The sequence below is a fragment of the Papaver somniferum genome, unplaced genomic scaffold (genome assembly GCF_003573695.1).
Source record: "Papaver somniferum cultivar HN1 unplaced genomic scaffold, ASM357369v1 unplaced-scaffold_10, whole genome shotgun sequence".
NCBI lineage: Eukaryota > Viridiplantae > Streptophyta > Magnoliopsida > Ranunculales > Papaveraceae > Papaver > Papaver somniferum.
The window spans coordinates 2,838,201-2,851,518 of NW_020618825.1; the positions used below are offsets into that span (position 1 = coordinate 2,838,201).

Consider the following 13,318-nt stretch of genomic DNA (forward strand, 5'->3'; position numbering starts at 1 on the left):
CACAGTTTAAAATTTGGGCTAGATCTGATTTGGAGCGAAAGGTGAAAGAGATGCAAGAGGAAAAGAGCATGCCAGAACCATCACAGGTAAGTTATATTCTTTCTAGTATTAGTTTAGTTTGTAAAAAACTAAAACTTGTCAGTACATATCTACTATACTGAAAAAACATACAAGTACATATCTGCAATACTGATTAAAAACATATCACCTTATGTTGAATAACAGACTGAAAAGGCTGAACTCCAACAAACAGCAGCGACACAAGTTCTGGGTAATATTGAAGTGGAAATTGGTTCTCTTAGAGATAGACAGGTGAGCGAATTGAACGTTACACTAGTTACCAATTTTATACTTTGTCATCCTATAAAATAATACGGTTTGGCATTGCATTTATGTAGGGTGCATCGCTTGAAGAAATGTTGCCGAATATGCAGTTTATGCCTTTGGTTTGTGAGCTGCCGAGTCTCAAAGAACTGCATACCGTGCCGATGGAGAAACTGATTGACCTGGCCATCCATGGGAAGGGTATTTATACCGATGAGTACTCAAAATATCTACAAGCTGAAATTATGGGAGATCCTTATCCATCCTTAGGAATTCTTAGTCTGGAGTACCCGTCGACTGGTAGTTTTCCAAGCTTGGAAAAAATGGAATCTTCTCAAATCTTCGACAAATTTTATGCTAAAGATCTGGATCCTCCATCATAAGTTTCAAGACCAACTTTTGACTTGGGTTTAGGACCAAGTGATCAAAATGGAGAAGAGGTGCAGCAGCCTGCAATTGATCTAGGTGCACCTGATCCACCTCAAATCCATCTTGCAGCTGCGCCTGCGCATAATGAAGCTCCAGCTGCTAGAAGAGCATCAGATCAAGCTCAAACGGATCCCTCGGATGAGCAATCTCAAATCGATACTTCACCTACACTTAATGAAGCCTCTGCAATTGTTTTAGCTGCAGCTGAAAAAGCTCGTTTGAAAGCTGATCTTCAGCAACCTGAACAAGAAGTATGAACATGTTCTAAACCTAGTACATATATCCTTCTGATACATATAACCAGCAGTACGCATATCAATTTTCGGTCAAATAGTTCGTAGTCTGATTTGTTTCAAATGCAGGGAATAAGGAAACCTTGGGATCCCATTCCATTCAATGAAGTAGAAAGGAAGAAGAAAATGAATAATGACAGAAAGCAACAGCCTACTAAACAATTAGAGAGTCTTGTAAGTACCTAAATCTACTTCTGTTTAATGAATTTATGTTTTGTTTTTAATGATGCTTTTAGCATATGTACTAATGCTGCCGATTCTCAAACAGAAGTATCCAGTTTTAGATGCTGAAAAGGCAGAGGAAGCTCGACTGAAGAAGAATATGAGCGCCGAAAAAGCTAAAGCATATGCTGAGACTCTCCAACTTCTTTCTGAGCTACAGAAGGTAATTATAATTACCAAAAAAGTGAAAAGTAACAAATTTATCAATACTTAATGGACCACTTATGTTACATATGTTCAATAACATGGGAAAAACCAACAGTACATATGTTATGTACTCAGTGAAACTAAAAGTACATAACTTCTGTACTGAAAAGAATCCAAGAATACATATGTTCTATTCTGTTCATTTTTTTTTTGCTTTTTTAGTCTCTCATTTTTTTTTACGTTTATGGTATATTGAAGGATAACGAACCTGGAGTTAGTCAAACATCAGAGGAAGATGACGTAACACTTGCCAAGAGACTCGAAGATAGGCTGGCTACAAAGAGTAATGAAGTCAAACCAATAGCGAAGTCGACTACGTCAGTCATGGACAAGGAGAAGAAAAAGCCGACTATCTCAGCCAAGGAGAAGAAACTTACTCCAAAAATCACATACACCCCTCAGAAGCCAGTAACTCGGAGCCACCCGCAGAAAAGAGTTGATCCTGAGTTTGCTAGTGGCAAAGGACTGTCGGGACATAAAAGGCGAAAAACAAAGTCCAGAACTGAAAACCCAGTTGGAAAAGATTGCCCAACAGAGAAAGTTCAGAAAAAGGATAGCGAGAATGTGAGAAAGAGAAAAGCTAAAGGTGATCCAAATCTGCAAGAACTTACTAAAAAAGTGAAGAATGCACGCAAGTTGTTGAGCCTAAGGAAATCTCCGTTCTATAAGGATTTGAGTTCACAACAAAGAGCGCTTCTTCTCTCTTTTTTTGACAAAGCTACCTCAATGTGAGTCTCTCTTGGATAGGTCCCTTTCATTTTAACAAAACTTTATGTACTTCGTTTAGAATCAAACTTATAATTGATTTGGATTATTTGAATTTGCAGCAACAGTGCTTGGAAAGCTCCTGCTGTGATTGGTCATCACATATTATCTGCAGAGACATTTGAAGATCTGCTACATAACAGGGCTTTAGAGGGAGATCTTATAAATTACTGGCAATACCAACTGAAAAAAGCATATCATAATGAGCAACCAGTGAATGGACAGAGAAAGTACATTCCAGTACTCCACATTGATCCAACAGGCTGGGTATGTTTTCCAATTTATCTTGATAAACAACATGCATCATGTCTTTGTAAAGGGCATAGCATATCTGCGAAACTAAAACGAAACAATTTTTTTTTGATGTTGTAACAAATATTATGCTTTCATATATGTGTTTTACACTATAATTTTCAGTACATATTTACTACACTGATAAATTTAATTCTTTTTCAGTTTTATTTAAGTGACCCAGTACATCAAGTAGCAGCAAACACTGCTGTATTCTTACCCATCAGGAATATGGAGGAAGGAACCAGGAAGATTATTATTCCAATGTCACACCAAAACGTGCATTGGACGCTTCTTGTGTATGAATGCGAGAAAGGCGAATTCTTCCACTACAACACTTGGGAAGCTGTATCCAAAAATGAGTGTCTCGATAATGCTAATCTTATGGAATACTGCTTGTTAGCAATTAATGAACGCTTGTCGAGCCTGCGCCTTCCACTTGTAAGCAGAGTAAAGATGATTAGTTACCCAACACCTCAACAGGGAGACTATCCAGATTGTGCAATATATATCATGCACATCATGAAGAAAGTTGCAAAGGAGGAAGTAATTGATGGAGTGCGAATGAGCTTGGGAGACCCAGAAGAACTAAAGGACAAAATACATAAGAAGAGGATCTCTTTAGCATGCAAAATACTCTCAGCAACATCTCCTCCTGAGGAGAGCTGGAATATTCATGCTCCAAAAGGTTTTTAAGACAGTGCTTATATGAATTAGGAATGCATAGTAGAAGTTATCATAGAGAACATATTCAGAGTTTGCTAGTTTGTTTTAGACAATATCAAAGTTTAGTAATTATTCTTATTTATTTTGATAACAATTGTTCTCGAAACTATGGTGTTTGTGTTTAATCTATGTACAGTTGTTTGGCTTTATAAAAATGTTGACATGTTGGATGGTAAAAGTCCATAGTATGAAGTGTTTTGGTGTGTATTATGTAACATAGACCAGCTATTAGAGTCAATTGAAGAATATGACTCTCTAAATTTGTTAATCATGATGGGAGAGAACATGAATCTCAGAGCTGGTCTCTTTGTTTGGTGTGTCTTAATTGAACAGAAAGTACATAATAGTTGTGCTCAGAAAGTCTTGAACAAACTTGGAAATCAACCTGAAAACCAATAATATTGAAAGTGGATAATGCAGTACAAAGTACCATTAAAAGAGTCTTAAATGAGCACAAAGTACCTTGTCCCAGAAAGATATCAAACAGTACATAATTTCAGCACTCTAAAAAAAGCGAACAAAAGTTTTAAAATGATGCGCAAAACAGAATCTGCATTGTGACCAATAGAACTAATAAGGGAGAACTGAAAATCTAAAACTCATGGGTATGAAGGAATGACAGTGCACGTTGCCTTGTTGTGGTGAGTTTTCTTCTTACAGTTGGAACAACGGACGGACTTCCTAGCTTTCTCCCATGCATTCTTGATACGATTTTTTGGCCTACCTGGTGGAACTCGTGGATGGGGTGGAAAAATAGTATCCTCTGGCAGATACTGCTCTGGCCTGTTGTAGTTGGGGATTGGTCTGATAGCAATTGAATACAGCTGCTGAAAATTTGTAACTTTGAAGTAGTCTTCGATATAATCTACGTATCGATCACCCTTGGCAGATATAGCTGCTGTAGCATGAGAGCATGGAAAACCATAAACACGCCATCTTTGGCAGGTGCAAGTCTTGTTCAGCAGATCAACAGTGTGAGACCTGCAGATGCGTAAAAAGCTTTTCAGCACAAATAACTTAAAAGCAGTACATATATGCAGCACTGCAAACAAATACAAAAAAACAAAACATATGATTCACTCCTACATGTATGCTATAGTACAGTAAAAGTTGTTTTATGGGATAAAGCTAACCTAGGCGAATGAATCTCATACTCATACGCAGATGACTGAGTAACATTCCAAACTCGACCAATTTGAATATGTTCTTTAAGTAACGCCTCGTAGGTAGGAGTGAGCTTCTCTGGGTCCATCAAAAGACTCATTTCGCGACGTTCATTCATCAACTCCATAACGCGTAACCTATGAATGGAACAAAAAGAACACCTGTAATAAATTTTGAACAAAAAAAAATGAACCAAAAACAAAGAAAACACCAACAAAAAAAACACACACACAAACCTGATCATGTCAACGAGGGCGCAGGCAGGCAACCTCTTGTCTTTACGAATCCAATTATTGAAGGACTCAGCAACGCTTGATGTAGTATGACCAAATCTACAGCCAGTGAAGAACGCGCTGGACCAATGTTCCCTAGGAATATTGCGGCAATACTCAGCAACCCCAGGCCTTCCCATTAAATCCATTTCCATTAGTGCTTCTTCATATCTTGATGGTGTGAGAGCATAAGTTGCTTTTTTGAAACAAGCCATAACTTCTTTGTACTTCTCGTCCGATTTCCTGATTGGTAAGTTTCCTTGCAAGTGGTAGTAACAATAGCCATGATGGGAAGTAGGAAAGTGTTTAGGAATAGCCCTCAACAATCCTTCATGACGATCAGACATAAAGGTGATAGGACGGTCATCAACAATGTTGCTAAGATTGCACATAAACCAATCCCAATTGTCAACATCCTCTCCTGGGACCAATGCAAAGGATAGCGGATAAAAACCTGCAAAAAACAAACAGTACATATACTATATACTGTCACTAAATATGTTGTTATATTCATAGACGTAACATATATTACGTACTGGAAAATAGACTAAGAATTTCCAGTACATAATAGACATATTGTACTCAAAAAAAGGTCTTATGCTTACATATATGAATTAGTGTGTGTTAGACACAATAACTTTTCAGTACATAAATGGTATACTCAAAAAGTTCCAACGATTAAAAGCAGTGAATAACTTGTAAACAATAACAATTAAAACGTAACAAAGAGCACTTGCCTTGATTCCCATTGATAGACACATTTTTGTGTCTAATTTGTCCTCAATGTCCGTATTGTTGGAACTCTATTTTTGTACTAATATTGTGTTTTTTATGTATTTTTAGGAAATAAACAATTTTGGAAAAATCAGCTCGAAAAGTTGCCCGGGGCAACCTTGAAGGACAATTATTATTCGGACTCTCACTATTGGTTAAGGGGCACCTCAGTTGGACACCTGCTATTCGCACCCCAGTTCAGGATAGGGGGACACCCTTCCTTCTTCTAAAATTCAAATAAACTTTTTTGCGGGGAAAATATTTTTACTCTATGGAAGATTTTTAATCAACAAAATGAAGGTGTTATAGGGAGATTAAATCGCTTAAAATTTGTGGTATTGTTCCTGGGACATTTAGAAATCTATTGCGAGTGTTGTGGTCGATTAAATTTGGCTAGAATTGGCTAGGGAAGCCACGAACTGGAAACAGGGGAGAACGTGCAAAGAAGAATTATTCACGGGATTTCTTGTGTTTGCGTTTGGCTGAGATGATCTGGGAGAGTTATAACTATTGTTTGATGCGTATAAAGTCTAAAAAAGGAAGAATCAGAGCTGGAAACGCGTGGAGAAAGAAAATATCTCAAAATATTCTCTCTTCACTGCCCGAGTAAAGAAGAATTATTTGGAGTTATTGTGAGGGATTTCAGCGTGCATGTGAGTATATAAAGGCTCCTTGGGTCGACTACCAGGGTTGTCGAGAGTTGGGAGAAGAGAGGAGAGCGCAGGAAGCAGAAATCACGAGTTGACTTTCTGCTGCTGCTGCCATTGATGAAGGCCAAGAACATGAAGAACGAACTTGCATAGACAGTCGTTCTCCAACAGTGTTTACGACGCAGCGTAGTGGGTCGTAGTTTGGGTCTTGCAACAGCATAACATTTGTATCGTTCTTCTTGTAACAGTTGAACAGCGCCTTTGCAACAGTTATTTCTGTTGCAATTTTTCTGCTCAATTGTTTTACTCCCTTTAATCAACTTTTGAGCTTTATACATGTATTTTGAGATTATTATTAATATGAGGAGCTAAACCCCAACACTGGGGCGATGGAGGAAGCCTTAATTCATCTATGTGGTAATTTTATTTAATTCTATATTTACTTTTTGCACCAATATTAATTGAATTAAGATTTTAATTAATTATTTGTGATTTCATTTGATGGTTTATGCTTAGTCCTAGGGATTTTTGATATGCCATGCTTAAGAAATACAAGTAATATTTTATAAAATCTACTTTGGCAAAGAATAGAGTTAATATTCATTTTGTTTTGAATTATAATTACCTAGAATTAATTTCTGAACCATTTAAGAAATGAATTTGGCCGAATCCTAAGCCCCAGTTTCTGGCACCAGTGTTAATATTTTTTTGTATATATTTTTATTTTTAAATCTTTACAAGTCCGAGCAACGAACTTTTACTACCACTTTCAAAATTATAACAAAATGGCGCCGCCGACGCGAACTTGTATATAGATTTATTTTTATTTTTTTTAGGTTTATTTTTTTTTTATTATTTGTTCCTTTTTACTTTGTCTTTTTTTCTTTGATTTACAGGTTCGAAGTGGAGCACTAAGGACTTGGAGAGGAAAAATCTTAAAGCGAAAAGCGAAAAGAGAAGAAAAAAGGACAATTTTAGGATTTAATCTTTAATTTTTTTTAGAGTGTGTGAGGAAAACTGTAATTTTAATTTTTTTTTATTTATTTTGGACTTTGGACTTTAAATAATTGGACTTTATTTTTTTTAACCCTACGGAAGGGTATTATTAAAAAAAAAAAATTATATAAACTGTGTGCAGGGAAGGACGACGATTACTATATCGTCTCGGCCCCTCGGGTTCGTACATGACATAGGAGTCGTGGCCCGAGTCGACTTCAACGGTTCATCCCCCGTCTGGTACGGGAGGTAAGTCCATCGAAACACTCGCGAATCTCCTGTAAGCGAGTTACTGTATTCCTTAAGGTGATTCATTGATTGAGGACGAATTTGGACTGTTTTTAAATTCCTAGTAAAGGGCAAGGCCTGGCCAATACAAGATAAGGGTTTGGATTTCATCACCGCTCCCTTCTTGCCCGCCTTAGTAAAACGAAACCTAACGCGAACCCAAGCTTAAAATTTGGAATAGAACGAGACCGATAGGGTAAAGAGCTTGATAGGAAACTCATTCGAAAAATATTGGTTGCTCTTTAAGCACACTCCAAAGTTCATGATGGTTTCTGTGAGTTGAATGCGTGACTGCGCCGCCTTGTGATAGCGGTAAGGCCTTGGGTATCAAAGCTCCACTGAGATTCCCTCGCCTCAATTCAACTTACTTTGACTCGGATTGATTCCAGAGGGGTTTGCTCAAATTGCAACGAATTCCCTTTAGAAAGATAGAAGCTAGTCTAGAAACAATCTAAGTGGAACCATCATGCTTTTTGTTTGCTAGAAATCTTTAGGTTTGTTTTGGTGGAGTCGAGTCGGCCTTGTTTGTGGTTGTGTAGAATTCCCTTGCAATTAAGAATGTCGAATTGGTATGATAGAAGCCAATACAATGAGTATCGATCTGAATTTGAATATGGACATCATCATTTTATGACCATGGTGGGAATAGTAGTTGGGAACGCCAACCTTTTCAAGGTTATGGTTCATACCATGGTGAGCCCAATTACCATCCACTCTTGTATCAGTCTTACGAGCAAGAAGATTATAGTACTAGTTCTTCGTCTCTAGAGGATACAATCAAACTATTGAAAAGTAGTCCTTTTTATGATCCTTCTGATAATTCCTCTTTACTAGAGTCAACACGTAAGTTAGCTGAGTCGACGCGTAAGTTAGCTGATATGAATAATATAATTATAGACGAAAGAACTACAATAATGAGTGAACCTTCTTTAGAAGACCACCTCAAGCGGATAGCTGAGACGAACGAAAGAATTGCTCGAAATTACTTGAATTGCCAATATAGTGTATCCAATAATACCCTTGAGAATGAAGATAGTTATTTACACAATCAAGAGAACGAGGTTATAATTGGTAACACTACTTATTTAAATAAGGTTCAATCATCTTCGTACTATTATGATGATGAGGATAGTAGTGATGAAGAATCTGAAATATGTTGGCATAGTGATCAGGAATCTAGTAATCCAATTGAGCTTTATAGTGATTATATTATTTCTACTTCAAATCCAAATAATTTTTATCATTATTCACCTATTCAAGAGGACGAGGATTTGATTAGGAATACCACCGTTTTAGACGATGTAGTATTTCCTTTTGATTACGAAGCCGATAGTGGTTTAGAGGAACGGGTTTATTCTGAAAATGCTGTTTTAGAGTCTAGCGACTTAGAAACAATAATCTTAAATGAAGAAGATATACCCGTAGAGATGAGTAAAGATGCACTACCTGATAATAAATTAGAAGAATCAATTGACCATTTTCAAGAATCTAATGATCCAGAAATTAGGGAGATTGTAACTAGTCTATCTAGAGACACTAAAAACTCTAAGTTTGGGGGTGATTATCACCTTCATAGTGCCTCACCTTTAACTCTCAGAAAGTTCCTTCACTTAGGACTTGATATCTCTGCCTCGACAATTTCACAAGATTACCTTCATACTCGTTTTCCCGAACCTAATGATGTCCAGGAAGAAGTTCAGTCTTTAGAAACCCATCCTCTGGTTGATGTGGTTTGCCCAGGCTATGATCCCCAGATTGACTTTGTTTTCCCACCAAATAGTTTTCTTCCAACTGTGGGAACGTTTATATTCCAAATGTGTCGAATATTAAGTTGTGAGACTAAACCTAAATGCCTTAGGAAATTAGAATCGACACATTTGCTTAAGAATGACCACTATTCTCACTGTGGTCAATTATGTAAGTCATATCTGATTGACTTAGAGGATCCGCAATTATTTAGGTTATTAGTTTGTGCTTCTAAGATCATATTTGAGTTTTTCCAAACTCTAGGACCTAATAATTTGGATCCAACCTATGAAGAAACGCAACCAATGAAAATATTCTATTTAGACCCTTTCATAGAACCTGAACCTGAACCACAATTAACAATAGTTATCAGGAAACTAGGTAAGGGCATGCTAGTGTTGTTCATTTCGTTGGTTCACTGCAGTTTCCTTTTGTCAGCTCTTTTTGGTTTTAAAGACCCACAGTTATTCCGGCTACTGTTATACGGTTCGAGTTGACTATACCTTTCCTACGTCTGGCTGAAGACTTTAAACTTAGCACTTCTTGGGAGGTAACCCAATCTCATGCAACACGGTAATATCCTTCCTTAACTCTTTTTGCTTCAAATGGTAACAGTTTCTCCTTGTTCATGCTTTTAGTTTCATCTTTAGAACATTGAGGACAATGTTAGATTTAAGTTTGGGGGTATGGGAGAAACATTTTAGTTGCATCTTTGAAACTTCTAGCGTCACATAGTACCCGGTTAGCTAAGTTTACATACTTTTTCTCACCGAAATGATAGAAATTGGAATGCTAGAGATAACAACCTATTGAGACATTAGAGAAAAATACATTGAGATCCTTGAAATTCAGATGAGAACTTGTTCCTTTTAGAGGGTAACCGTGATGGACCTAACCATCCATGATGGAAAGGCAAGTAGGTCAGAAGGAAATGCCAGAAAGACAGAGCAACCTCACAATGTAGTCTTAGTTACTGGATTATGACTCTCTCTCAGTAGAAACTTATCATCATCAACAAGCGGAGTGACAACAAAAATTATGAAAAAGTTGAAGACGTTTAAGGTTTAGAAGCAACAATAGAAAAGAATAATTTAAAAATCAAAGTTGAAGACTTAGTTACAAGAAGTACAAGAGCAAATGATATAAGTTGTTGAAGTTCATGATATCAACTCATCACAAGTTGTGAACATCCAAGTTCTAAAGTCCTTCTCTCATGGCCATGTAAATTTTTGTCTTGTAAAAAAAAAAAAAATTGAAAAAAAAATAATAAAAAAATAAAAAAGAAACATTATTACGTTCTTTTTGTTCAATAAGGCCATAGGGAAGAATAAATTTATAAGTCAAGCAAGAAATCAAAGAGATGAGTTAATTGTCAAGGTTCTATGAGGTTCGAGAGTTTATCATCAACAGTTGAAGACCGAAGAAGACGTTATTTCTACTGAGCACTGTGAGAGAGTCGAAGAAAGATGCATTTTGGTTGCTTTGTTAGTCTGCTTTCAATCTGGCACAAGATCTTTCTAGCACTGGTTTAACTCATCACACGTAATTAGTCCAGCTGTGTAGCAGATATCCCTCTCATCTTTATCTCTCTCCTAATCTTATCCAGCTGTAAAGCAGCGGACGCATCTTACAATGTTTATCTAGCTGTGTAGCGGATATCTCATTATCTAGCAGTCATGCGGATGTGTCTCCCCTTTTCTTCAGTCAGCTTTAGAGCTGACACCTTTAATATCTCTGGCATTCTAGTTACTTGGAGATAGGTTGAGAATATGTATGTCCTCATAGCTCTTTGGATACTTGTGACCAATTAGAAGTCATGGTTTTTGTGGGGTACACCTCTGTTAAACCCACTCGAGATTAACTCGGTTTTATTTTTTAGTTTTGATCGAGGACTAGCAAATAATAAGTTTGGGGGTATTTGATAGACATTTTTGTGTCTAATTTGTCCTCAGTGTCCGTATTGTTGGAACTCTATTTTTGTACTAATATTGTGTTTTTATGTATTTTTAGGAAATAAACAATTTTGGAAAAATCAGCTCGAAAAGTTGCCCGGGGAAACCTTGAAGGACAATTATTATTCGGACTCTCACTATTGGTTAAGGGGCACCTCAGTTGGACACCTGCTATTCGCACCCCAGTTCAGGATAGGGGGACACCCTTCCTTCTTCTCAAATTCAAATAAACTTTTTGGCGGGAAAATATTTTTACTCTCTGGAAGATTTTCAATCAACAAAATGAAGGTGTTATAGGGAGATTAAGTCGCTTAAAATTTGTGGTATTGTTCCTGGGACATTTAGAAATCTATTGCGAGTGTTGTGGTCGATTAAATTTGGATAGAATTGGCTAGGGAAGCCACGAACTGGAAACAGGGGAGAACGTGCAGAGAAGAATTATTCACGGGATTTCTTGTGTTTTCGTATGGCTGAGATGATCTGGGAGAGTTATAACTACTGTTTGATGCGTATAAAGTCTAAAAAAAGGAAGAATCAGAGCTGGAAACGCGTGGAGAAAGAAAATATCTCAAAATATTCTCTCTTCACTGCTCGAGTAAAGAAGAATTATTTGGAGTTATTGTGAGGGATTTCAGCGTGCATGTGAGTATATAAAGGCTCCTTGGGTCGACTACCAGGGTTGTCGAGAGTTGGGAGAAGAGAGGAGAGCGCAGGAAGCAGAAATCACGAGTTGCATAGACAGTCGTTCTCCAACAGTGTTTACGACGCATCGTAGTGGGTCGTAGTTTGGGTCTTGCAACAGCATAACATTTGTATCGTTCTTCTTGTAACAGTTGAACAGCGCCTTTGCAACAGTTATTTCTGTTGCAATTTTTCTGCTCAATTGTTTTACTCCCTTTAATCAACTTTTGAGCTTTATACATGTATTTTGAGATTATGATTAATATGAGGAGCTAAACCCCAACACTGGGGCGATGGAGGAAGCCTTAATTCATCTATGTGGTAATTTTATTTAATTCTATATTTACTTTTTGCACCAATATTAATTGAATTAAGATTTTAATTAATTATTTGTGATTTCATTTGATGGTTTATGCTTAGTCCTAGGGATTTTTGATATGCCATGCTTAAGAAATACAAGTAATATTTTATAAAATCTACTTTGGCAAAGGATAGAGTTAATATTCATTTTGTTTTGAATTATAATTGCCTAGAATTAATTTCTGAACCATTTAAGAAATGAATTTGGCCGAATCCTAAGACCCAGTTTCTGGCACCAGTGCTAATATTTTTTTGTATATATTTTTATTTTTAAATCTTTACAAGTCCGAGCAACGAACTTTTACTACCACTTTCAAAATTATAACACCCATTCAGACAAGTAGCAGCCATAAGGGTACCTCTAAATCTCCCGGTCAGAAAAGTTGCATCAACAAAAATCATTGGTCGACAAAGTCTATAACCTTCAATACAAGCGCCTATTGCGATGAATAACCTTTCAAATGTCTGAGTTGCGTCGTTAAACTGAAAATCCGCATAAGAGCCAGGATTTGTTTCTTTCAATGAATTCACCCACCAAACCAGATCAGAGTAAGACTTTACATCATTCCCAAAAATTTCATGGTGTGACCGTTCCAAACCATGATATGCATGGTGATATTTGATATTAACACCAGCACCAACTTTTATATAATCTTCAATTTCGCGAGGCTTGATAAGTGGGTTGTGCATCACACGATCATGAATAAGGTTGTGTACCAGCTTCTTCGATACTTTAGGACTTCTCAACTTCACACCAGGTCCACAAGTGTTCCTCCCAACATAATTTTTTATCCTAAAAACATCGCAAGTAGAATCAATAACAACTGCAATGATCATCCAAGTGCATGGGACTTTACTGCATTTCATTGTGAACCTGTCACGATCATTCTTCACCTTTGTTACGCGATACCCAGTCTTCAAACAATACTTTTGACAGGCCAACCGAACAGCATCAACACCACCACGAAAAAGCTTGTTAGGATCATCAAAAACATTCTCCCACCCATCGGACAGAAGAGTTTTAACAATTTCTTTTCCATCAGTTTCATAACTATCTCTATCTGCCCTAATCAGTTCTGAATTGTTGTCGACGTCGCTGAATGTAGAGGAACTACATCCACTAGCAGAAAGAAAATCCACATGCAGCTCAAAGAACGCCGATTTCTTTGAAAAATGCA

At 37.0% G+C, this 13,318-nt stretch overlaps 1 protein-coding gene across 1 annotated transcript; it reads left to right on the forward strand.

The window, feature by feature from the left end:
• Positions 1 to 569: 569 nt before the first annotated feature.
• LOC113326892 lies at positions 570 to 3,227 on the forward strand. The gene is made up of 7 exons (XM_026574558.1): positions 570 to 624; positions 739 to 1,004; positions 1,116 to 1,220; positions 1,315 to 1,431; positions 1,674 to 2,203; positions 2,303 to 2,507; positions 2,697 to 3,227. Exons 1-7 carry the CDS (start codon positions 570 to 572, stop codon positions 3,225 to 3,227), a joined length of 1,809 nt encoding a protein of 602 aa, XP_026430343.1.
• The last annotated feature ends 10,091 nt before the right edge of the window (positions 3,228 to 13,318 follow it).